The following is a 27,837-nucleotide window of genomic DNA, read 5'->3' as shown; positions in this document are numbered from 1 at the left end:
GCCAAGCAATTAGTCTCTGACAGTATACAATAAAATAAAATAAAATAAAATAAAACTTTAAACACACCACTGCATATTAAATAAAAAACAACAGTCCCAGATATTCATTCCTTGCAGCATGATGAGCTATATGATATATTTTTTGTCATTATTTATCCACATAATCTCATATAAATATGAGTAAATAATGTTTAAGATTATGTTAATTCAGAGATGAAATTAAAAAAAAAGTGGGGTATGTGAGAATGGAAATTAATGTCTGAAGTTAGGCTCAGTGCCAGAAGGAGTACAATCACAAAATATTAGTTTTATTTCTTTATCATTAATTGTTTTTTGTTTTTTGTTTTTTTTTTTTTTCATCTGTGGAATTCGATTGGGTATCATTAATATTACTTTTTCTTTGCTGATAATACACAGTTATCTTATTCTATATAAACAGCAACTGGTTCATAGCAGGGCTGTATTTATTATGAAAAAAAATGACATTTCTTCTGAATTTTCTTATCTCTAATTTCCAGTTATATAATCTCTATAGACATTATAAAAGCTGCACTGAACATATGCCACCTGCTTTTGTTGCTTGTACTCTTCTGTTATTTGCAACACCAAATCTATTTATTATTTGATAAAACACATAGACCCACACCAAAAGAATGGTGCCTGTCTTCCTGTCCTGCTCTCTGAATTTGAAGGGTCTGCAGTTTCCCCAAACCAACTGTCTCGATGCACATCCTGGCCACAGAAAAAAATCTGTTTCACAAGAGATGTGGCCTATAACTGGTCCGGAGCCTTGGAAGTCTAAAAGGAAGTCTTTAAAGCCCTCAAGTTTAAGACAAACAACAATTTTTGCTCTACAAGGCAGAGCTGACATCACTTTTGCATGCGTATGTTGGCTTAATAATTTTTGAAATGATGACATATTTTTCCCCCAAAACATAGTGCAATAAGTTTTAAGTAGAAAATTTCATATGACAGTAAGACAGGGTGAACTCTTGTTACAGTAGTGCTGCAGGTGTCATTAGCAGCTACAGAAAGCAGGTAGCAAGCCTTTTCTGAACCCAAGAATCAGGTTTTACAACCTTCTCACTTTTGAAACCAGTCTTTGTGCATTTGCATGCAGTCAAACGTACTCTTCAATAAAGATTAGCACAAAAATAATTCTGCTTTCTTAAACTTCAGAAACTGGAAACAAGTTCATGCTGGATTTTTTCCAAACTCTGCTAGTGGCCTTAGCTCTACCTCAGGATGCAAGAAGACCTGTTGCAAATATATAAAAGATATTAAAAGACAGAAGATATTTCTTTTATGGAATCGATCCTGTTCTGACTACACTAGCAGTATATTTAATAACTATTTTTGACTCTAAGATAGCACACATTTGAGTACTTTGCTCTTCTATGATAATGACGACTAAGACTGAAGGAAGGACCTTAACTGTGCAAAACTTCTTGGCATAACTGAACTAGTTTTTGACTACAATTTCGACAGCACAAACAGTTGATATCACTGGGCCGTGATCCAGACAAATACTTAAGCATACATGCAATTTTAAGCCCAGGAGTTTTTATATTCAAGCCAAAAGATTCAGCATCTTGGAGAACTAAACTCTGCATGTGTGTCTATTACCTATATATATATAATTTGAACACAGAGGGATACTGTTAGATGTGAACAATTTCTCTGTCACGAGGTTAAGTTGCCATCATTTAGTGTTGCGGTGGGTAGATTTTTTTTTTTTATTATTTATTTTGTTTTCTCCTTTATGATTATGTAGACATACTCACACAGGATGTTCACTAAACTCAAAAAAAAAGAGCCATGGAGAGGGGCAGGATAGCTTTTCCTGGCTGCAAGAATAGTTTTTGTGGTATACTGTCAATAAAGGATGCCCTTTTGTCTGTGCCTAGCTCTCCCATACCAGTAGAGAAAATTTAGTCATCTAATGCAGGGCTCCATATTCTACAATCCCATCTAAATTATATATTCAGGATAAAGTGTGTTACCTTGGGTAACTGTTAAGCAGGTCATCTTTTTAAGTTTCTGGAGATGAAATACGAATCCCTAGTACACCAAGGCAAGCTTTATCCCAAGACTTTTCTTAAAGTAGAAAAAAAGATGAAACCTAAATTAATATTTTAATAATAATAATAATAATAATAATAATAATAATAATAATAATAATAATAATAATCTCCAGGTTACTCGAACAGAGGCAATTTTTAGTAAACTCTCTTATTTCTAGGTGAAAATTTCTCTTTGTGTAACTAAGAACAGGCCTGAACCTTACAGTTTCTTTTGTTTTATCAGCAAACTGCATTTTTGTTGTTGTTGTTGTTATTGTTTTGGAGTTGAGGAAAATGTTAACTTTCAGTAACACTGAAACTTCAGCTTCCAATGTTCAGTTTTCCACCAGAGGGCACTCCTCTATTTTTAATGAAAGCAAATTTCTGAACAACATTGAGCAGGTTTGCACAATTTGGCATGTGCTGTACAGTTCTAGCTGAAATGTGGCGAGCAGAAAATTGCAGGATCAGATGCACCCCGTCACACATCTGTCAATATTATGCATTATCTGCTATCCTCCCGCTGCCCAGCTGATGGGCACTGCAAGTCTGCAGTATGACAGATGTTTTGGGTTTGTGCATGTAAAATAAATAGTCAATAATATTATACACAGTGTATGCAGCAAGGATGTGACTGAGCTTAACCTGGGATTGAAGGGATCTGTGTCTATGTGACCAAGGAGAAAGGGGGCCGACAGTGTCACCATGGTGAGCACCAGATTTTAGCATTTTTTATGGAATATTCCATCCCCTGGGTTGCCCAGTGGTTTTATCTTAGTGTATGGGAATACATGTCATTATAAAATCAAGTCACTTTTGGAGCTGATGCAGCTTGGATTGAGTTTTGGTGCTTAAGAATTTGTATCGATACACAACAAAAAGAGAATATCTGCAGTGAGATTTGTAGACATTGAAGAACCTGTTATTTTAGCTGGACTGTAAGGAATTTTTACCACTATAAGGATTTTTTTAGCACTTTTTACGTTTATTACTCATTTTTAGAAAGATATTGTTGAAGTTAAGGTAATATACCTGGATGCAGAAAATCTAAGTAGTCTGCTTTTTGATAACAGAAGAGAAAGCATATTTTTTTAGGGCTTATACATAAGGATGTAAAAGCTTTCAGAAGAAAAATGTTAGCAAAAACTAGAGGATTATTGTTTATTTTTTTAAAATCTATGCATACAAAATGTAGATGCATTTCCTAACAGGCTCTATAAAGAAGGAGCTACCTCCTAAATATTTCACAGAATCACATAATATCCTGAGTAGGAAGGGACCCACAAGGATCATGGAGTCCAGCTCCTGTCTCCGCACAGGACCACTCAAAACCAGACTCTATGTCTGAGAGCATTGCCCCAGTGCTTCTTGAACTCCGGCAGCTTGGTGCTGTGACCACTGCCCTGGGGAGCCTGTCCCAGTGCCCAGCCACCTCTGGGCGCAGAACCTTTCCCTCACACCCAGCCTGACCCTCCCCTGCCCCAGCTCCATGCCGTTCCCTCGGGTCCTGTCGCTGTCCCCAGAGAGCAGAGCTCAGCGCCTGCCCCTCTGCTCCCCTCGTGAGGGAGCTGCAGGCCTCCATGAGGCCTCCCCTCGGCCTGCTCTGTTCTGGGCTGATTTATTAAAGGTAGTCTCATCCTCTAGTTACTGAAATAGTAGCAAAAGCAGAATAAGGAGGAAATAAACTCTTTTGATAATTTTACCGAAATGTATAAGAACAGAATCAGCAGAGATTGGAAGTATGATACATCAAATGGTTAACGTGTTCTGGCACTATATCAAAAGTGACGAATTCTCACAGCAGCTCTTAAACCAAAAAGGTAAACACATTTCCCTTCCTCTATCAAATAGTAAGTGGAATCACAGAGGTGGTGGGGTTTGCTTAGGGTTGTAGTGTGAATTGGAAAGCTTGGATTAAATTCCAGAACATCTGGATCTATGTTAACCTGGTCCCTTTTGAGACAACAAGGGAGAGCCAAGATGATCTAACACAGGTGTAAGAATGAAATAGAAGTATGTATTTATTTATTTTTTTTTCAATCAAGACATGTTCAGTCTCCTGCGAACCTGTACCGTTGCACTTCCGGGTGAGGGAGATGTGCTTTCAGGACTTGAATGTAGGCAATCTGTAGCTAGGTCATCTGTTGGGATTGGTCCCTTCACTTCTCTAGAGTGTTTCATGGCTAATTATCCTCATGTGTTTCTTAAACTTCTCTGGACTGACTTCAGAAAATCTGTCTGTGTTTAACTGCCAGCCAGGATCTCCATGATTCATTCGCCTCCTTTCAGCCAGAAACCTTATACTCCCTGCAGGGGATGCACCTACTAATAGTCAAGCCTGCTGCCATTTGAGTTACCTTTGTTAGCTAGCCTCCACACAATCTCCAGAGTTTGCAGACAATGGTAAATACCTGTCCCTGAAAAAGTATCATCTAGACTGCTGGGTGAGAGTCTTCTCATCCAGCTCCAGAAGCTAGTTGTCTACTTCAGAACTTTTCTCCGTAATACTGCCTTTATAGGTAATGGAAGCACTTGAGGGATGCACCTCATCTCTTGTTACAGCAGATGTTTGAGAAAGGATGATGAGTAGCAAAGTTAAAGGACTGCCTTGATGTCATGAAGGCTTTAAAAAAAGTTATCATGTAGATCAAGTCATTCAGAATTTTATATCTCTAGGACAAGGTTGAGGAAACCAACAGTTTCAGGAAGAGATGTAAAGGGGAGCTCCAAGGAAGTAATTACTGTCTTTATACTACTGTGTATCTAGGATAATGTTTCAGACCTTGAGGACAGATGGTTTGGCTCTGATCAGTAGAGCTGAACTCTTCCCCTTGAAACACTGTGGCCTCATCCAGGCTGATTATAAGACAGGGCCTTTGGCATTACTAACATCTCAACCATGTCAAGGCATTTCTGGAGTATAGTGCTAGTTGGTTGGTCCTGAAATTGTGTTAAGGGTGAAGATTATAAAGGTATAGGAAATCACACTATTGCTCAAGTCAGTGTTCTGGCCCTCTGTAGAGACAGCACTTTTCCTACTGTAGAATGATATCAGTGATTGACCTACAGTGTGTGGGTTCTCTAAAATACACAGAGAATGTGTTAGACAGCAGTAGGTGCGTGAGATATATGAAATAGTTCATGTTTATTGAAAATAGCAGTGCAAAGTCACCTGGAAGAAAACCTACTCACAACTTATTTTTCTTCTCATCAAGTGTATCTCTTTTGGAGCCTGCTTGGTAGCTCTAAGCCTGCTCCATAGCTCTACAGGGTCTGTAGGCATAATTAGAATGTGTTATGTTTCCTCTGTTAGAAGCAACACAAAATTGCAGCTCTCCACTTATCTTTCAGCTATTTAACTAATAAAACTGCCCTCATAGCCCTGGTATGACACATCACCTATTCATGCAATAGACCTGAGTGCTGTATTTAATGTGTGTGTTATTGCTAGTATTGTTTCTCAGTTGCACAGTCACACAACACCTGTTCATGAGAATCAGCAATACTACACATATGAGTTTCATGGAATATCCAGGCATGCTGCACAACTGCTGTTTTGTCTTTGAAACACACCTGTTGCTTCCCTAACACTGACTTCAAACAGCTGTACACCTACCCAATTGAGTCATATAACACACCTGCCAGAAGCAACGGCATGAAAAATTTGCTCTTCACCATGTGTCTTTCACATGTGAGACAGAATAGTCTGTATGACAAACAACGTAATTGATTACCAAGATGAAGACTCATTGCAATTGCTTTTAGCTGTCTAAAATTAGTCCCCTAACATGGTTGTCTGGCGAACTGAGGCACATTCAGTGTATGATTCATTTCATCTGTCATCAGCCTCTCTTTTAGGGAGACAAGTCATCCTCTAGACATCTTCTCCTGCTCTTCATTGACAACAGAAAGAGTATAAATGGTACTGTTTATACTAAGTCTCTCGTTTTGATAATTTGAAAACAAGTGAATCCCACCTATAATGCCTTCTATTTCAACTTCCAGCACTAAATTGTACCGCATTATGTTGCCCTTATGTATTAGCTGTTGGATTCTTCCTCTTCCTTGTGAATAAAATGGATCTTCAGTCTGGATTTAAATCCTCCAATTCTTATCAATCAAAATCGGGATTACTGAGGCAAAGGATTATTTGGGAAGTGATGATATTTATATATAAATTGGAAGCAATGCAAATAGACTTATGTTTTCAGTATAGGAATTACCATTTTCCAGTAGTGACCATCTGAGTATGATTATTACCAGTTGATTAAAGGCAAATAAATGTATTGGTGGGTTTATCTGGGGATAACAAACAGGATCTTTCAGCAGATCACTTAGAAAGAAAATCATTTAAATCTTTCTAGGGGGACAAGCTGTTGTTCATGAGTTACGGAGAGACAATTTGTCCACAAAATCACAAACACACCTAAATGCCATGTTGTGGTGGTTTTACCCTGATGGGCAGCTAAACTCCACCACAACTGCTCTCTCACTTCCCCTCCTCAAAAGAAGAGGGGGAGAAGAAAGTATGCTGGAAAGAAAAGAAGGGCTCAAGGGCTGAGATAAGGATGGAGAGATTACTCACCAATTATTGACACAAGCAAAACAGACAGCATAGGGAGATTAATGTAATTTATTGTTTATTATTAGCAGACTACAGCAGTGAGAAACTAAAAGGAAATTAAAAACACTTTCCTCCCATCCACCCTACTCTATGTCCTCCCCACGAGTGGCGCAGGGGAACGGGGAATGGGGGCTGCGGTCAGTCTATAGCACTCTGTCTCTGCCGCTCCTTCACAGTCACTCTCTGACCCTGCTCCATGTGGGGTCCCTCCCACGGGATGACGTCCTTCCACAACTGACCCTGTGGGGGCTGCCCACAGGCAGCAGCTCTTCAAGAACTGCTCCCACAGGGGTCTGTACCACGGGGTCCATCCGTCAGGAGCAAACTGCTCCAGCACGGGTCCCCCACGGGCGGCAGCTCCCCCCAGACCCCCTGCTTCTGCATGGGCTCCTCTCCACGGGCTGCAGCTCTGGCCCGGGGCCTGCTCCTGCGGGGGCTCTCCATGGGCTGCAGGCTCCTCCAGGCCACATCCACCTGCTCCACTGGGGGCTCCTCCATGGGCTGCAGGGGGACAGCCTGCTCCACCAGGGGCCTCTCCACAGGCTGCAGGGGAACTTCTGCTGCATGCCTGGAGCACCTCCTGCCCTCCTTCTGCACTGACCTTAGAGGCTGCAGGGCTGGTTCTTCACAATTTCTCACCTTTCTCTGCCAGCCACTGTATCACAGTAGTTTTTTTTTCCTTTCTTAAATCTGCACTCCCAGAGGCCCAACCGGCAGCACTCATGGCTTGGCTCTGGCCGGTGGTGGATCTTATTTGGAGCCGTCTGGAGCTGGCTCTGATCTGACATTGGGCATCTGCTGGGCTCTGCTCACAGAGGCCACCCCTGCAGTCCCCCTGCCACCAAGCCCTTGCCATGTAAACCTAGTACGTGTTGAAAATTTGTAATCTAATTCAAAATTCATTGTCCATTTTCCAAGTCACCAGCTTCTCATAACTGTATTCTATGCAAATTATATAAGGGATATTTCTATATCACTTAGTTACTCAGAACAATTAAGACTGAATATGAATGCTCAAGGTAGGTTAAGCTGGGTGTGTCTGGACTAAAAAGCCTTACTTATACTACTGTATCTTATTGTGTCAGTTTGTATGCTTAGGGGTATATGAAATGTGAGGATAGAGACTTGAATTTATTCATTGCAGGTTTTTTCATTGCTTGGTTTTGTTCCTACATGAATTGGTGTTTAAAGCATCTTCTGGATTTCAGTATCACAATCTGAGTCATTTTCAGGTGTATTATTCCATGGTTCATCATACTGTGGGCTATGTATGCCTTAGTCATGTCTTCCACAGAGTTTGTTTGTCTTCTGTGGGATATCAGAGCAGGGAATTGAAAGTTAATGAAGCATGATTTGCCTGCTTTCCTACTGGAAAGTGGATGAGCACTACCCAGAATTAATATGAATTTCTAGGGTCTAGCACTCTTCTCCCCTGTCCAAATAAAATCTGGGTTCTTCCAAGTATGGGTAAGTTTTTTCTTCAAGGACTGGAAGAGGGCTTATAACTACAGCTAAGCCAGGAGGCAAGTTACCTAGGTCCTAGGATTTTCTGTTGAACCTTGTGGACAGGGATTTGGCTTGCAAATTAAAATACCTAAATATAAGTGTCTACATGTGGATGTGATCTGAGCGTCTAAGCTCCTATCACAATCAATTGAAAGCTCTGTCAATGCTCTCAGTGAAGCCTTCTGAACTTTTAGGTGTCAAGAGTATACAGAGTTTGTGAATTCAGTTGCTCACTCAGAGACATCTAGTGCTAACTTTGATACACCCGAATGTCTTGTCTGGCCTTCTGCTGCTGTTCCAGAAGGGCACTGTTTTTCTATATATTCTGTAGAGCACCCACAAGCCCCATGTGTAGATCTTGGCCAATCCAGAGTATCACATGATAGGGATGCCTCTGTTTAAGAAAAAAAAAAAAAAAAGATTTTCCTATGAATTGTTCCACAAAATTAGTGATTTATCACTCTTCTCCCAGTAAAGACCCTCAGTATGACTAAACTGGCTGCAGATGTCTAAAGTAAGTCAAGATGGATCCCACACCCCATATTGATATTCCTGACATTTTAATGTGTTAGCTCATTTGCATTGGTTGACCCAGATGCTGCGTGATGCCTCTTGGCTTACACGTGTCTTCAGCGCCTAGCCCGTGCAATCTTGCTTATTAACTGCTAGTGGGTGGACTGGCTGGCAATACTATGGCTCAACAGGGGATATGTTAACCTAAATGTTTGTTGTTAGTTCCTTAAATCCAGCAAAAAGGTAGCCCATCTATTGCGGCAGAATGAGCCTCCTGCTACCACCCACTAACAGTAAGGCAGGTCCAATGTTACTGATCACAAAGTGAACAAAGGCAGATTGGGCTCAAGGGAGATGCTTTATGCAGAAGATGAGATCAGGTTCAGACATTGAGCTGCTTGGGGCGATGCATTATTAAATGCTATCTACTGATATGCTACTTTTGTAGAAGCTGATTAATGACATCCTATTTTATTATTCTTTATCTTTTATCTTCACCTTGTTTCACAGATGTAACTGGCAGTACACGGCAATAACCAAAGACCCGTGGCACTCATTAGGTTGTGGCTGCTCCTCAGAAGTGCCATCAGGCATGCAATTCCTATTCACAATTTTGCTAATGATGCTGGTTAACATGTGTGTTACTGTTCAAGCAACATAGACGGAATGGTCTTGTCAGTCTTGAACTAACTTATCTTTTAGTTATCATTTCCTTTGACACAGTCCTCTGATATAAATAAATATAATAAATGAGAGATAAATACAAGGCAGACTCTGCAATGTGTTCCCCCGGCAGTAAAATCTTAGCAGTAATGTTGCAGAAGGGTTTCATCTAACGAGTGCTTCTTTTGACCTGTTTCCTATTTTGTTAGAGAGTTAAAGCTGCAGGTCTTAAGGTACACTTAAACTAGAAACAAATTCTTACTGAGTTGTTCCATGCTCCCTGGGAAGTTTTTTGCCTTTGTGTGAAAGTGGGTGCTTAATCTTACCAGCACAGGACTGGTAGAGGATACAGGTAAGTCAAATACATTCAACTGCCTGAGATCCTCTTTCATACCAGCTTTGAGGTTGCGATTTGATGAGAGGAGTGATCCCCTCTAACCAAAAAAAAAGGGAAAAGGAATAGTTTTCTGCTGGATTAGTGTGCTGAATTATTTCAGCATGGGTTATTGAAAATTGACTATTGAAAAGTTAAAAGGATAAATTCAAAACAAAAGGAACACAAAAAAGTCTATGTCCTGAGTGTGCAGGTATCTGAACCCAGTCAACCCAGGGTAAGCCGAAGCTGGCAATGAATAATTACCCACCGTGACTCCTCAGGTGTCTGATCTTTCTCTGCATGTCCAGTAAAAAATAGGAGGTACTATGTCTCTTTTTCATTGTGGGTTTTGTTAATTCATGTTTATTACAGGATAAGAGCACATACATGAACAATTTCTGAAAAACACTTGATTTTGCAAGACTGTTGCAATAGGAATAGGATAATCTTCCCCTTGCCTTTATTTGCTTAGGTCTTTATTCATACCGAGAAGTACCTGTATTCATGAGTATTAAATATCATGGGAAATGGCTGTTGAACAGAAAGGACTGAATGGAGAATGAGATAATGGATAATTTTCCTCTCCTCTCCTCTCCTCTCCTCACACAGGGGATTTATCCTCAGGTGTTTTTGTTGCATAAGCTAGGTATTTTTCCTTTTCTTCTAAATTAGATGCTCAGACATGAAGACCTCAGTACTTTCAAAGAAATCACTGGGAAAAGATGCTGCTTCCACTCATGGAGCAACCTGGGGTTAGCTCAAAGGTCACCTTTCCTGTTGGTGAGGTGAATCTGTTGGACCACTTCCCACCCACAGCCACTGTCTTCCTTATCATTTCCTTTTATTTCTTTACTTTCACAGAACACCTACTTGATAAGGACAAGCACATCAATTCACTGTTGATGGGGAGAGACCATGCTCATGGCTGAAATGGGGAAACAGATTTGAGGAGAAAAAAGAGAGCTCAGCCATCTCTTCTAAAAGCACATGTGGAATGAGGCTGAGGTGGAGCTATCTGATGGCTTCCCACTATGGCTGGAAGAGATAGGCTGGAAGATTCCTTTCTGTGTCCATCTCAGTCCCAGATATTGCCCTTCCTCTTCTGTCTCTGTATCTGTAGTACTTGCTGGACCCAGTAGCAAGCCTGCTCAACTGTAAAGCCAAGAAAAGCATCAACTGAGCGAGACCATGGGTAGTTTTCTGCCAGATTAGGATATGTAATCAATTCAGTAAGAAGGAAACATAGTGGCGATACTGAAGATGATCTTTCTCTGACAGTGGTAATCAGTGTAAGCCATCCCATGTAGCTTCATTTACAGGATGCTGTCAAATGAGGCATCCCATTTGTTTCGCTAATTTTATTTATTTATGTATTTATTGCCTGCTGCTCCTCCATCCCTCAATTCCACCCCTATAAACTCAGTCTTGACACTTTACCTGGGAAAGAATAGACAGACGTCTTACTTTAGTTCTCACATCTAGTAGGGTACCTTATGAATTTTTCGTTTGCATGTTGTTACTAGTTGGATGAGAACGTTGCGCTTACTAACAAAATCACTTTGCTAGTATTTTCTGGCAACTGACAAAGCAGCCAGAGCTGCAGTGGTTTTCCATCATGAAACACCAGGTGAAAATCAACCTGAGAGCTACAGTCACCCACGTAAATGAAGTTCTGCCTCTTGATTTGACTGCAAGGCTGAGATTCCTCTGTGAGGGAAACCAAAGCAGAAGAAGCCACCCTGGCATTACAAAATGGGATTGCAAAAGACCACTGAAGATAGGGCTTAACTTCCTCTGTTTTCCAAAGGTCACCGAATGACTAGAAATCCTATATTACATTTGAAAACACACTTGTGAGCTAGGCATGAAGCAATATCATAGCTTAACAGCTATGACAGGCTGAGGGAGCTGGTGGTGTTCAGCTTGGAGAAGAGAAGGCTCCAGGGAGACCTTACAGCAGCATTCCAGTGCCTAAAGGGGCCTGCAGGAAAGCTGGGGAGGGACTCTTTGTCAGGGCGTGTAGGGATAGGAAAAGGTGTGATGGCTTTAACCACCCCTATCCCCTCTTTCCCACAAAGCTCATTTCTGCCTCTTTGCAGCCCCTTAGTTGTACAAAAGGGACTTGATATTGAGCCTTATGTTGAATTGTGCTAAGAAGCTTACCCAGATTAAAAACATATATATTTTTATAGATTTTTTTTTTATCGTAGACCAGCTTCCCAATTCTTAACCTTCTCAAACAGCCAGTATAGCAGAAATAACAAAGCTTAAGGAAAAAACGACAGAAACTGTTCGGTACAACACTGCTACTAAATGAAAAACCTAGCAAACTACAGCTGAAGTATATTATAGGCAGAGTAATAAATAAATATATTTACATCAAGGGACAGTCCTTGCCATTTGAGTCTGAAAGAGGTTGGTAAGACATTTATTCTTAACATAGCAAGTACTCGTTTGTGGGGAAGCTGGGAGCCAGATAAAAGCATCCTAACAAAAGGCTCCAGGGGAAATATATATCTGGGGGAAATTCAAATTCAAATGTCTGGCCTTATCCTCTTCTGATTGCTCTCTGCCATGCCAAGGGATGTCTATAACCCCTACCCATGCCAAAGCGCAGAGGGTGGGGGAAGGCTAAAACATGTCAGACCTTGTTTCCTTTTAAACTGAATTAGGCCACTCCTCGCTCAGTCTTTGTTTGCAATTTGCATCTAATTTGGAGACACTTACCTCTCTCCTAAAATAGCATGCTGGGAACCTGGGTGCTAGACAGAAGGCTGTGGGTGCCAAGGTGGGATCTCAGGGAGTAAAACACCAGGTTCTGCAGCATTTCTGGGGCCAGCTGAGGTTACTGAAGATCTCTGATAAGAGCCTGAGTACACACCCATTGTTTTCTTATATGGTTGTAAAATGGTAAGATGCTAATCTAAAAATGTGTAAAGCTATCTTTAGATTGTTTCTGTTTTCTTTATAGTTTTTCTTTCTTGCTTGTTCAGCACACTGCTGCAGCAGAGCAAAGAGGCACATGAGCACAGTCAGGAAATTCACCTGAAAATGCCATAGAAAGAGTTACAACAATATTCATTTTTGATTGCGTATAATTTATCTAAATGCCTGTCTTTGGCTAATTATTAGTGAGGAAATTAATGACGGTTATCTCCTTATAGGTGGAAAAGGCATGTTTCTGCTCGATGATTAAGCTGTATAGTACAACAATCATGATTTTTTTTAAGGGCACTCTGTTTTTTGATGATGTCTTCACTCTTGCAGAGCAGAATAAAAATGTGGCTGATGCAGAACATGACTGGACAGTTTGGCACTAGATATAACATGGTATGTAGAAGATGATGACTCATGCTCAGAGTAAATCTGTTTGATAAAACCAACTTTTTGTACGATGAGTTAAAATGAAGACAAACAGTATGGAGGGACAAATCAGAACTGGAAGTAAAAAAACTGGATGGGAAAAATAAAAAATGGAGATTTCTTTGTCTTGTGTAAGCTGATGATTCCAATTAATTTTTCTGGGTTTACATAAGTATGTGAGAGAAGATTAAGCCAAATCTACATGGTTCTAGAAAACCGCAGCCAAAAATGCACTAAAAATCAATGCGTTTCCTCAATGTAGCGATCAAAATCAGAAGTTTGAGAATTGTAAATGCAACTTCATTATGGTACTATACTCACAGTCTTTTTAGCTCACTGTAGCCTCCCTTTATAATTATCATCACGTTAGATTTAACTGTGGATCAGAAGGTTTTATCTACCATGCAATTTCAGCTACTTGTGAATGCATTTCAAAAAGCTGTCCTTCCATTCAGTACGTAGGATTTTCTTCAAGGCTGTATTTGAATACTATGGAAGTTGTGGCATTTTGGTCAATGCATTCATGTATTCTTGCTTAGCAGGATGTTGGTAATGACTGGTGAGCCTACATTTCTTGTCTTACTCAAATATTAATATGTTTATTGTGAAAAAGGGGGCAAATTTAATATATTAAAAATAGTGTGCAGGATGTTAAATTTCATTAGTGTGTTTTAAAATAGTAAGGTTAGTGAACTTTATTATCCAATGACGATGTGTCTCTTGCATTAAATACATTTTTGCCTTTGTGATATGTGAAAGACCATGCTTTCCTGAAAGCTGTCAGGCAGATTAAAAAAATAGAGTTTCCTCTTCATATCTGAAGAAAGCAGGGAAAGGAATGCACTGAAGGCATTACATTATCAGAAGTCTGTTTTCAACATTTTAGAATTTGAGATTTGTTGTTTTGTTGTGTCTGCTCTCAAAGATATAATGTTCCTTATATCAAGCCTACATGATTGTATATTTTCTAGCTCTGTTGGACTGTGTGGAGTTTTTTCCTTAGGTTTCAGTTGGAAAGAAATAAAGAGGTGCAGGCAAAATTAAATAAAAATAAAAGCCTATTCATGTGAAAATAGTCTTGAAAAAGATAATGTGGGGTCACTTTTCTCTTGTTGTTTATTATGCCTGATATAGTTTGGAAGTTATAATAGGTCTAGCCAGTCTTTGGAGAGCATTGTCATTTACCTAAAATTTACTTCTCTCATAAGTCTATTGGGTGTGTTGTTAAACACTATTTTCCTGCCACCTGCCAGGTTATGGAAAGATAGCTCCTTGATGAAGGCATTATTTAAAAATTAGGGATCCTTCTTGGACATATTTTACTTCAATGGATGTACACTTTGTTTCAACTACCTTTCACGGAGAACAATTTTTATTTTAATACATGCACAATATCTTTTTCTTCAATGTGGGGAAGAATTGTTGCATTATGCAGCCTAAGAGAGTCTAAATGAGGCAGTCCTCAGTTTCGGGAGGGATTTTTCAAACCCACTGCACATAGCATGATTTCAACACAGTTTTGCATCCTCACCTTTGAAATGTTGTAACACTTTAAAGTGTCAAATCAATCAAGGCTTAGGCACACATTTGAAGGCTTACTGCACATTTTTGCTTTTCAGGCTTCAAGAACATTTCTTCAAATTCTACAAATAAGTGAATCAAGGCCTACAGCGTGAAGGGTTGTAAAATATATTCATCTTTCAGTTTTCAGAAGACTACACGCATTCTGAGAACATCCAGCATTATCATAACTAAGGATGATTCATTTTCAAAATGACATTAAAGTTTCTGTTTCAGTGCTAAAAGGATATTATGACTGTTGAATATCAAATATAGAGAAAGAGCAAAATCACAGGATTTTTCTGCCTGTCTGCCATTAAAGGACATTATTTTTGTAATGGTGAGAGGCAGGATACTGCTTAGCTGAACAGTGCCGACGATAAGCTTGGTTATTCCTGTCCATTACACTATTGCACAAGTGAGAGAATTATTGTAGCTGGAATATGTCTTACTGTCTAAACTGTGTACTTGTCCACAGTGAGCCAAAAAGGTCCATCATATGGGGCATACTTCAGCCACTGTTGTCCTAGAGCAGCCAGGTGCCTACAGAGAACTCCATTTGAAGTAGGTGAAGAAGAGGATGGGAAATAACCCCTTTCCATTGGCCCTCCCATGGCAGTTCCTTGTCTGCTCTGGATCCCTGGTAGAGACAGGAAGGGTTTTGAGGGTGCTGCCTTGAAAGATGAAACTCCCCAAGAATGGGGTGTGCTAGGAGAAAGGCATGATCTGATGTGGAGTCTGTAGTTGCTGCAAGGATCAGAGACAATGCACACAGACGTGCAATCATTATGATGTATCTGTTATAATGGCTTTTAAATCTTTTACTAGCACCAAACAGAAGCAAATTAATGTCTCTGTAGCCTAGCTCTGGATGTCATGGTTTTCCTGCTCCTAGGGTTGTTTATACAATCACTAATCTATCTACTGGTATTACCTCTCCAGATTTTGCCTCTTTTAAGTATCACTTATTTATTTTATACCAAACTGTTATGGATTAAAGTTCTGGTAAATTTCTTAGAACAGAATTGGCTCTTAACGTTTTTTTGGATGGAATCTGGGAACTTGGAGCTTATTTTTGTCCTAAAAAAATGCCTTAAATGGGCTTGTGGTAAATGAGAACATGGGTCTGATGCTCCTGTACCCAAGAAAGTCATTCAGTGAAGGTTTTCCATATTGTGGGTGTTCTTAAGCCATGATTGTGACTTGAGGCTAGGAAAGGTCGTGGGCATTACTTGTGAGAACTGTGTAATTAGCTCCTGATTTGGGTATTGTCAATCTGTAAGGACACCCAACAGCTAGAGGCCTTGGTCCTAGCTCCCTCTACAGGAACATTATGGTTGTGTGTGTTCAACAGCATGTATGTGCTGTGTCTTACTACTTTATTTTGAACCACATCTCCCTAGTTTGAAAAGATCTTTTATGGGTTTGTCAAACGTGCTACCAACGTCAAGACAAAGTTCTCTAGATCTAGTTCCTCGTTAAAGAAGAAAGTTGCATTGGTTGGCAAGATTAGCTTGTGACAAATCAATGCTAGTATTTTACACTCTACTGACTACAAAATGACGGGCAAACAATTTGGTCCATTATCTTCCTGGGTATCTAAATTATGCTTATTGACCTTTTGTTCCCTGGACCCTCACAGGTGAGATGTAGAAAGGCTGGTTTTTACCTCACTAGACTACTTTTATTTCCTATTGTGAGTGACTGAGAAATCATTTCTTGTTTTATGGGTTAAGATAGAAGGGAATAGGTCTCTAGTCCCATTACTAAAGGTAAACGGACTTTTGTTAGAGTGGGGTGTAACTGGTCTACCCTATTTCATGACAACCACTGGATTATATATTGCATTGTCATCATTTTTATTTGGATCTGTGCTAACAATTTGAGAGTGCAGGCACTCATATACAGTTCTCATACCTATATCCCAGTATTGCTTAATTTGCTGGTAGAGAGGTACCCAAATGAGAGGGCAGTATAACATGGAGGGAAAAAGCAGTGGAAATGAATGAGGAAAAAAAACACATCGAAACAAACAACAAAACAATAAGCTCTTTGAATTGTGAAACCAGGCTTTGAACTTAGAGCTCACCTTTCAGTACTAGCAGAAATGCCACTGAAATTAATGAGTAAGAAATATGTAATGAAATTACCACTGCAATCAATGAGTCAGAAATGTGTGCTGAAATTCTTGTGCCAAAATCTCTGGGACTTGAAATGTTAATTATGACAGGAGCTTCCTTATTAAAAGAGCATTGGAAGGTGAAACTACTGTAAGGTAAGGCTAAAATAACATGTAGTCCTATTGTTGACTCTGCAGCAGAACACTTGCTTCCCAAAGGTCACAAAAGCAGGTATTGCATGTTATTTGTAGAAGCGTCTATTCTCTCTGAAAGAGATTCTGAAGAAAAGCTGTTTGCCTGACTGCTGTTTTTGACTAGGAAACCTCCAGTTTCTCATATTAGTGGCTTCTGCTTTCTTTGCTAAAGAATTGGGTTCCTTTCAAGACTTCATGTTGATAAAGTCAAAAAGTTGGTGGAAGTGAACTGTTTTTCATGGTAATAAAAAAGAATGAAAACTAAAATGAATTGGTGAGTGAGGAATTAACAATTTAATGATTGATACAGCAAAAGCAGTCATTCAAAAAATAAGTTTGGAGGACACACCTACTTGTTATTAAAAGAAAAATTTCCAAACACAGGAAGCATCCCCTTTGGCAATTTCTTTTTGTGAATTAAACCATTTTATCAGGCTGTTCTTTTTGATTAGAGAGGTTTGGTTATCTGTATTTATGCTAAATGTAATCTCATATTATAAAAAGGATCATTAATATAAATGAACTATACTTTTTTTTTTTTTTTTTTTTTTAAGCAATAGAAGTAACTATTTTACAGTAGAAAGTATGTCAGCAAAAGACACATTACAACATTACAAACCAGAATAGTACTAGTGGAAGCTGCTCTGCTCTCCTAATTTGTTTTATTTTACTTTTTTTTTGAGAATTACATATTTCAGGTAATGTCATTTATCTTCTGGTCCAGTTTACAGAACATAAATTCAAAATGTTGGTAAAGTTAAGATTAGTTCCATTAGTATGCTAAGAACATAAAAAACATACGGAACTTTATGGAACAGAAAATCAATCAGTGCTCCTTTAATAACATTTGGGGAAAACAAAGATGTGAGAAGCTGATCAGTATATATGTCTGATATCCAAATGCCAAATTTCAATTAACACCTCCACTACATTTCCAGAGCATTATGTGAATAGAATATAACATTGGCCTGTAGCTCTTCCTCATTTGTATCACTGGACTGAAGTCAGTCTTCCTGCATACATGGAAGGATATACTTTGTTTTTGTGAAAGAAGTTATGAAGGAGATGGATGACTGGGAAGGGAAGAGATGAGCCTTTAATTTTATTTTATTTCAGTTTTGCATTGGCAGGAAGCTGGGCAGTTCTGCATAACAAAGGTATTGGCACATCCGTAATCATTTACCAGTCCAGGACAATTGGAATAAAGATCCTGAAGCTTGCAAGGATTGGCTGTGAAAATGAATAAAACCAAAAAATTAATGACAAATTGGAAATAAAAATCTACAGTGTTTCCTTTCAGAATATTTTTCATTGATATTTCTTTAATCTCTCATTTTTCCTATTTGTTGCTGTTTACTCCACAGCAGTGTCCAAGATTTTGACCACACATACAGTATTCCTAGCTTTTTTTCAAGGTTTGTTGCTGAACTTACAAGGTATTTTGACCTCATTGCAGTCAATGGATCTTCTTACACTAAGAAGTACTTGTGAGAGCTTCCGTGTGGAGACCCAGACATTGTCATCTTTAATTAAAGTATCTGGGTCATATGAATATCTTGATCTATCCCTGTGGGTCCAAAAAGTGGAGGGTATCTGCATCCCAATGGACATAAAACCAGCTACCATTTAACATTTGCCCACCTGTCTCACAGACTCCTTTTTGGGTTTCACACCACAAGTCGTCCTACATAGGTAAAGCACCTAATGTGAGGAAGCCTGGGACTGCAATTGTTCTTCCATAAAACAGGTGATAAATAGTAATAATATGGCAACCTATACAGCATGAGATTAATAGACTTTCTTTTGGCCTGGCATTTGAACAAATCATTTTAAAACTTCCAATTTGCATAAACTAATTGGTATTTTTTACAGTGTCAACTTTACCTGTGTCACAATTAAAATGCTTAAAACTTACTGCATAATCCGTTGTCACAAGCATTAGGGCAGTCACCACAGGGTTTTCCTTCTTTGTAGGGTGTCTTCATTAAATCTACCCTATTCCCCCTGAAACATAACCGTTACTAACATAAACTATAAACTCATTATAACATATCTGAGAGTAAAACTTAACTATATGGATGCATACATATATTAATATGCTAAATCTTTATTTATAGGTCAAGCTATTTATATATATTAGAATGTCAATATGGAAATCAATTTTACACAAAGTTTATAAAACCTCACTCTGCCTTAAAATTCTTCCCCCTCCCCCCAAATAGTATTATGGTACATACCAATATGCCTTTCTGAACCACGGTTTCAAGGAGAATATGGAAAATATTTATCTGTGATCTACTATGATGAGAATTGGGTTTTGGGCAAATTAAATTTAATCTGAAAATCAGTGTCAGCATTATGTTTTATGCTTTTACTTGCTTGAGGATTCTTTTGACAGGTATGTTTCTGTCCGTATTCTTAATATGTTCCTTAGACCTGTTCCTGAGCTGTGAGTGATGCATTGTGTTACAAATTTCCTGTCTTCTGTCTTATTTTGATAATGTAATAAGAAATTCCAGTAGCAGAATCAATACATACGCAGGGCAGTACTGGCACACGTAAAAGTACTTATAGTTACTTTCAGGACAGTAAGCAACCGCACATCCAATTTGGTAAGACTTGTACCAAACCACCTGCAGATATAAGAATAAAGATCATTGGAGAATGAAAAACAAATACAATTGAAAATAATTGAAGTAAGTTATGCATTAAAGAAACATTTGCAACCAAGTTAAGTCCTTTATATCTAACATTTATAGTAAATATTAGTCCCATCTTGTTGGTAAAGCACTTTTTTACCTGCTTTCACCCTTCAATCAAATAACATTTTAGGGTATAATTACAAAATTTTATCATATATATACATATATATATATATAAAGTTTTATGCTAAACTGTCTCGACGTAGTGTATTTTCATTTAATTACAACTCTTGAAGAAGATGCTGTAAACACAAAAGATGTTGTAAAATTTTGTATATGCAGTTGAATAGAGGAAGTTATAAGCCACTTTCCAACTGGGAACTCTCTGAAGTAATGGAACTCCATAGATCATAGCATAACTATATATATTTCCTTCCTGATAATTTAATAACCCTATTCTTCCAGTGTCTGAGAAATTTTCAAATGTTAAACAAACGTTTCTTCCCATTTTATCTTTCTGAAGCTTTGAAATACTTGTATCTTTACTCTGTGTGCAAAAATAGTTGTTTGTGTGTCATGTCATACATGTGACTAAGTGTGTGCATGGTTGGAGACTTTGCTGAAGGGAAACAAAACCAAAGGTGATGATGGCAAAATAACAATCCATATCCCTGGTACTGTAGGAAGAACAGTAGAGCAGAATGCACAATAAATAATTACAAATTTTAAAAGGTCAAAATTACTGAGCTTTCTCCCAGTGGACAAACTACTCAATATCTGCCATCAGAGTAGACTGGGTGGGGGGTGGGGGGCACCATGACATGTCTCATGACACCCAGCCATGGTTTCAGGGGAGTGGGGTGGTTGGGATGACTGTATCTATTTTAACTCCTTTTGTAAATCTATTCCAGCTTCTCCGCTTGCTGCACATGAACTCACTTAATACTTTACTGGATTTGGTGTAATCTAGCAATTTAAACCAAAGCACCGACTTCTAGTATACTTTATGAAAAAATTGAAATTACACTTAGCCTTTTAAATTCTGTTTTTCGTTGGTGTAACTTTCATATCTCTATTGTACTTGTTGTATTTAAATATGAGAGGGTAAATATTGCTTGGCTGACATGGATTTTTATTTATTCAGCATGGAATATAAAGAGGTTGCATCTACCTGAGTGTAATGGCCAATCACAGCATCTTTTGTTGTTGCTCCTACTCCATATTTGAAATCTTTCTCCTCATTGTACCAGGCCTGAATAGCATCTGACCATGAGGAAGGGGCGGTTGACATGTAGAGATTTTCACCACAATCTACATCTGAAAAGAAAAAGGGACTGAGAAATGAAGAAAACATGCACATGTGAGAACAAGTAAAAGTTGCTCTGAGATCCCTGGCAGCTTTCATCCCAGAAGGGATGGCAGGGATTTTTTTCTGGTTCCGTGACACCACCTTTTGTCAATTCTGAAGTCATCTGACCGATTTGCAGCGTGGCCAACCTGTTTGGCTGGTAGTTTGGTTGTTGACAGACCTTGTACGTGTCAGTAGATACACATGCACATGTGCACTATAATAGATTCATGACTGTATTTTTGATATTTGGAAGGTGGCAGCTCTAATCATCATTCAGTTCACAGTCCTGTAATCTTGGGAAAATCACAATAATTCAAACTTAATTCTGGTACACACTAAATTGTCTACTGTGTCGTGTATTTGCCTACTGTTTTTATTCAGGTCTAGTGCCCTGACCAACCTTACTACATATGCATCACTTCTCATGTGGGGTTCACTTTAGCAAGAACCATTGGATTCAAATTTTTTTTTTTTTTTTAGGCAAAAAGCATGAGAACTGAAGGTCAGTCCACATCTTATACAGTATATACAGAAGCCAGCAGTAAATACCACACTGGGCACTGATCATAGCTATTGCTAATGTGGTATAGCTGTAACCTCAATATCCAATGACTGAAGTGTTTACATGAGCCTCCCAGATAGTTATAGGTTAAAGCAAGGTGCCAGGGGATTTAAAAGTTTTGAATCTTGTCTTAGCATCTGTGCACCTTAGCACCATCAGTAGGTTTTGGACCTTCACTCTCTTCCCTGTCCATCCCAGACAGTTAAATCCAGCCCTTGCAAGATGGTTTAGGCAGAAAATTGGATCAAGATTTTCTTCTTTCTAATGGGGATACTGAAAGTGTATATTTTCTCACCACCTATTTATTTATTTATTTATTTCAGCCACTGAAGAAAATTGGATATGCTCACGTAAAACTGATGCAACTGAGATGAGAAAAGGACTAAATTCTTCTTACTTACTGGACAGACTTACATCTATAAATCTATTTTTGTCCCATGCACCAATAAAAACATTGAATGTAAATGATATCTCAAATGCTTAGACAAGTAATTTAAAAGATAAATTAAAACAAAAATAAAAATCTCAGAAATTGTTCAGTGCTTTCCATCAACTTAAAAGTTTGATAAGGAAACTAGTGCTTGAGGAAGGCAATTGGTGGGAAATGTAATACCAGAAATTTTGCATACATTTTTTTTTCTCAGAGATTGGTAATTTCACATAAATTTGATAACTAAATGAATTGGTGACAATATATCATACAATTTCCATTGGACTTATACTTTTTTGGTACAAGTATTTTTGGGTAAGAGCTTTTGCTTCATATTTTGTTTTCTGAACAAAATCTAGAGCAAAAAAATCTAGAAAACAAATGTACAGCTTTAAGTTTCAGTCCATACAATCCTAAAGATTAGGATGAATGAACCATGTCTTAGAAGAATTTTTTTTTCCATTTGCTTACATTTAATGTACAGGAATATACACTGACCAATTCTGGTTTACGTCATTACTTAGTGGACATTTTCAGTTAGAAATGTGAATCCCATCATCACGTTATGAAATCACAATTATAAAAATAAAGTTATACCAAAAAAAGTACATGAAATAATTACATTATAATATATAATATATTATAAACTATTATAAAATTATAAAATATATTTAGCTGAGTATGTAGTCTCACCTCAGAAGATATGAATCTACAAAGATGAAAATAAGTAAATGAATTATTTCAGCTTCATTTTGATATCAGCTAATTTAGAAATCCCATGCTCCCAAATTGGTTACTTTAATATTGTAAATGACATCATTCAGTGAGCATTCATTCTTTACTTACTGGTTTTCCTCTGGCTTGAAGGACTGTGACTGAGAGAACATTGATTTGCCCAGTTTTGAGCATTAGTTGCAGCTGCAGGGTTCCATTCCTTCATGAAAGAAGAAAGAATGAAAGAAGAAAATCTGAGTCATTCAGGCATTAAGCACTGACGAACCGCTCCTGAAGGAACAAAACTTGGAAACTACACTTTGAATCAGAAAATTGTATGCAAACCCTTATTTTAGCAGGGGTAGTGGTGCTGGGAGTAGAAATGGATTTACTGTGCACCCAGGAATTGACTAGAAACTGTGAAGAATGACAAAGAATACATCAGAAAGGAATGAACAATGTTGTGGCTCCTCCTTTTCTTCCCTTTTCTTTCTCCTCCAAAAGAAAGACACATTACTGTTTATACAACACAAAATCTTCCAAACCTTTTTTTTTTTTCCATCTGTGCAATTTTATATTTCTCCTGGTGGTTGCTGTGCTAGGTACCTAGGAAAGGTTTGGAGGGTGCATTTGTTGCTAAATAAAATAAATTGACCTTTTATACATTTCTGTAGCTCTCACGGAGTCCATTCCTCAGTGCCGATAGATTTACAGCACACAACTTACCATCCTCAACATGTTGCTGGCAGTCGGGTTTACTCCTCTTCTGAGCGTATTGTGTTTGTCAACAATTAGCTTTTGCTGATCAGGATTGGTAGTTATCAGAGCAGTGAAAGCTTCAGGTACCTAAATTGAAAGCAAAAGTTGCATATATATATATATATTTATGTGAATGTAACTAATGCTGCATACTGTCTAGGAAATATTAAAATACCAAATAACTAATATCAATGAAGGAGTTGATCCTTGTAACAGAGGAGGTACTGTGATATGCTTTGTCCCCTAAGTTTTTCTAGGGGAGCTCCCAGGCAAAGTAGCACTTTGAGTGGTTAGCGGTAATAAAAATACCACTGGTTCCTTCGTCCTATCTGCCAGCCCTCTGGAGATGACTAGAATATCTTGGAAGATCTCTTGTGCCATTCATACTTCATAATGTTTCGGGGAAACAGGATCTAAAAATCAGATGAACACATGACTCCATTTATGATGTGTTCCTCTTCTTTGGCATTTTAAACTAGCCAGTTGATGGCTTTTTTGTTTGATTGTTTGTTTATTTATTTATTCTTTGTTTAACCACAGGATCATCACAGAGCTCTTGTGGTACTTCATCAGGAGATCCTAGAGCATAAAAAATACTGTGTTAATATTTTTCATGCTGTAGATTTTTGTCCACTCTTGCTATAACTGATGGTATTTCTCAATTTTTTAATACGCTTTCTAATTAAAAAATAGCCATATGAACAACTCTGACTCTTCTTTACAGTCTTTGCCATTAGTCTTCTAGATGGCATCATGGAAAGCAGAAATTAAAAATTCCCATCATATTTTTTAGGCTGTTGTTCTGTATTATGTTTTTATCATGTCTTAGTTGCTACTGATATTTCTGTCATACTGCACTTCATACTCATCAGTGACTAACTTGATGAGGTAACTAGTAAACTGAGCCCATGGATGAACACCCACAATGTGCTTATTATTGATGACATTTTTAGCAGTATAATAGCACTGCCAATAGTTGTAACAAAAGCTTCTTTGTATATATTTATTTTCACTGATCAAGATAATCCAATCATATTCAATATTATCTTTCCAGCATCTAATAGTTCTTCTAGACACCAAAATTTGAAAGACATTTCCTGTTTATGTTTTTTATTTATACTCCATTAAATCTCATTCAGCCATAAAATTTTGATCCTGCGATAACTTACTCTTTTGTTTAACTCCAGAGGGACTAATCATGAACAAAGCACATCATTTGCACTCTCCACTTCATGTAGTTAAAAAAGTTTTAGTGTTTACATAGCTTTTAGAGAAGCAAGATTTATAGAAAGAAGTAGTAGTTTTAGTCAAGCGGTTACAGACGGGAAAAACATAGTCAAGCCTTCAGTCACATCTATATCTCTGAAGCAGAAATATCAAACTTCCAACTTCAGACTAAGTGTGGGTGGGGAGGAACCGCTAAGTGGATGTTGAGTATGTTAGTCCGTTTAGCTGCTTGAGGGAAATCAGCGATACCTGTTGAGAGGATGGGACTGTGAGCAAAGGGAGAGGCACATAGCTCAGGTCCTGTGGGATGAGAGAGGGTGATTGTTAGGCAGTTGTTGTCTTTAAAACTGAGAGGAATTAACTGGAAGAGGGCTGGATCTTTGGAAAGTGTGTGGGAGATTTCAGGACGTGCAGTTCTTGATGATCCAGCTCCTAAGTGACGGCGAGCCTATGCAAGCATGGATGCACTCTGCTGCTTTGAAATTTTGCCTTTGAGGATAAATGCTTTCCAGATCCTATATATCTCGTCAGACTTTTTCTGCATATGATTGGTGTGTATAGGAAAAAAAAATTCAGTCAGACCAGTAGTCCCTCAGGCCCCATCCAGATTTTCTCAGTACAAAGAACAGATCCTACCTGTCCAGTGGATGGAGACAGCACAGCTGCAAGACCCAGGAACACTATTGGCAGAATCATCTCTGAAAAGAGAAGACTTTTTTTATTTTTTTCTTCTCTTTACGGAGCTTTTATTTCTCTGAACATATAACACATCTTTCTCCCGTGTATCTCCAAGCTTTTCCGCAACTAGAAAGGTAACGGATTCTTTCTTTCTTCCTTCTCTTCTCCTCTCATTTTCAGAATTTCTGTGAATCAGCTGCTTTGTGTCTCATACTTTCTGGACTAATCCTAGTTGAATACCTCCAAATAAATTCACAGTACAAGAGGACATTCATGCTTCCCTTTCTGTAGAAAAACTTCTGCAAATCACCCTGCTGCGGATGCTGCTTTTGGCTTGTTTGTGGCTGTGTTAGTCTGAAACTTCCTTCTCCCCATTGCCTGCTTTGATTGGACTGCATTGGTGGAAAGGGTCATTAGACACAGCCCATGTGCAGACCTCTACATTCAGGTTTCCAGGTCTGGAGTCAAAACCCTTCCTAAATGACTTCAAAGCACTTCAAAAACTCACGTAAGCTGGGACAGAACTGGATGGACCAGAAATGGAACAGCACTGCCATCCTGGGGAAGAGTTGTTTCAGAAAGATTTTTGCTTACTTTATTAATTTTTTAAGAAAACATTCGATCAGAGTGCAGGTAGTGCGTAATCACAAAAGAAATGGGAGCTTTGTCTAAGTGAAAAAGCAACAACCAGACTTTGGATTGACCAAAACTACTTGCTTAGGAGGGAGAGTAAAGGCTTCATTCTGTCCCATGACAATGATCCAGAGGGTAATAAGGTTACTTTAAAATTTTGTTGTCTGATTGCAATCAGTCATAAGAGTTACGTTCAGCGTGTTTCTGCTTAGCTACCTTGGGCAGGCAAGCAGGTGACTAGAGTGGAATTTACTTATTTTGGCAGTTTTCCCATCTTAGAACTCCAAGGGAGTTTATAGGCATGTTGCCACAGAGATGTCTTATTAGCTTAACTTCTTATTTGGTCTTGAAGGGCTGCTGGGTTTAGTTTTAATTTATCCCTGGAGAAAGGCCATTTGGGTTTGCTGATCTTTCCATACTCAGCAAAGCCCCTTTACCTTGAGGCAACTGCTTTATATAAAACACAAGGTGCTCCTGCTCATGGAGAACATGAGGCGAGAAAACACTGCCCTTTTCCAAATGGTACAGCAAGACCCATTTTCCTCACCAGCTTGCATACCTTGTACAGGAGGAGACACACTGTCCCTAGCCTGCGGCAGGGGACCTGCTCCAGCTCTGCTGAAGAGCAAAGCCTCTCAGAGTGGGATCTCTGGCCATGTCTGCACTGGGAAACTAGACCCCGCAGGGAGCTGCTCTGTAGCTCAGAGGACAAAATGCAGGCAGAATAAACACTTCTGTACATTCAAACTCACACAGTCTCCAAAGTAGTGTGGCTTTGTCCAAGTGCTTATAGTTAAGATCCATCTGATCTGGGAACTCTACTGGGAACTATTCTGATAACTAACAGTGTAAGTTATTGATTTCCTATTCTTGGTATTGGTTTATGTATTGTTTAATTTTGACATAACTTGTGACTCCTCAAAGCTCTTTAGGATCACTGAAGTTTTCTTTTTATTTTTTATTTTTAAGTTTTCTTTTCTTTCTTTATTTTTTTTTTATTTCTCAGAACCTTTACAAAACTTTGCAGTGCATCTAACCTATAAGTTTAATGACAGAAGATTATAGTCCCAATAATATGAAAAGCAATTCTTTTCACTTGATTTCTAACTAAAAGTAAATAGATATGGGAACTATTTTCATCTCTACTCAAGTTACAAGCAAAAATACATTTTTTTTTCATCTAGTGAAAAATGTGCTGATATGCAGATAGATAACAAATATTTTTGCATGTAAAACATGTAATATTAAACATTTTGTTTCAATTGAAAGATAACCATTTAAATTGTGAACCTTTCTATTTTGTGAACAAACTGAAAAAGCTAACTTAAAAAGAGCCAAAATATTCATTCACTATAATATTTTCAATGAATTAAATTACAGTTAAATATAATTGGTAATTTAATACATGATACAATTTGGAAAATGCCATTAGAATATTTTTTAAGAACCAGTGGATTGATTGCTCCAAGATACCAACATACTTTTGGCAATCCCACTGGTTTCAACCAAATGCTTATAGCTTGAGAGATGTAAATTTAATTGCTCTGCATTAATTTCTAGGCACTGGTCCTAAAATCAGTCTCTCTATCCCTCTCCCCTGCTCCCCCTCAATCAGACATAAATCAGGACATGTGCCAAGTCTTGCTGACTTTTCTGCAACTCCATCTGTGTACAGAGACCTGACACTGAAAGAAACTTATGTGGATATGTTTTTCCCATCCTTTCTCTAAGTGTTCACTTCATGAAATAATAAAACTGTTATACCCTAAATTATTCATATAAATTAATTTATATTACAAAATAACATCCCCATTAATTTTTATTATCCTTGAAAAAGGCCTGAAATGGACTAACACAAG

At 38.3% G+C, this 27,837-nt stretch overlaps 1 protein-coding gene and 1 long non-coding RNA gene across 3 annotated transcripts; one reads left to right on the top strand and one right to left on the bottom strand.

Annotated features, from left to right (window-relative positions):
* The first annotated feature begins 12,484 nt into the window (after window positions 1–12,484).
* LOC121067481 lies at window positions 12,485–22,147 on the top strand. Of its 2 annotated transcripts, none has more exons than XR_005818312.1 (4): window positions 12,485–12,655; window positions 13,013–13,075; window positions 18,635–18,729; window positions 21,861–22,147. It is a non-coding gene; the product is annotated as an uncharacterized LOC121067481 (long non-coding RNA). The 2 variants fall into 2 exon arrangements; XR_005818313.1 differs by lacking the exon at window positions 21,861–22,147 and adding an exon at window positions 20,875–21,479.
* LOC121067480 (cysteine-rich venom protein-like) lies at window positions 17,903–25,454 on the bottom strand. Its single transcript, XM_040552041.1, has 8 exons — window positions 25,304–25,454; window positions 24,917–24,967; window positions 23,408–23,527; window positions 22,814–22,901; window positions 20,796–20,941; window positions 19,521–19,615; window positions 18,898–18,986; window positions 17,903–18,212 (listed from the first exon to the last, which is right to left on the bottom strand). The coding sequence occupies exons 1-8, from the start codon at window positions 25,361–25,363 to the stop codon at window positions 18,085–18,087; spliced, it is 777 nt and encodes a 258-aa protein (XP_040407975.1). The 5' UTR covers window positions 25,364–25,454; the 3' UTR covers window positions 17,903–18,084.
* Between the last annotated feature and the right edge of the window lie 2,383 nt (window positions 25,455–27,837).

This window comes from Cygnus olor, chromosome 3 (genome assembly GCF_009769625.2).
Source record: "Cygnus olor isolate bCygOlo1 chromosome 3, bCygOlo1.pri.v2, whole genome shotgun sequence".
NCBI classification, from domain to species: Eukaryota; Metazoa; Chordata; class Aves; order Anseriformes; family Anatidae; genus Cygnus; species Cygnus olor.
The sequence above is the reverse complement of the archived record's forward strand: the minus strand, read 5'-3'. Positions and strand labels throughout refer to the sequence as shown.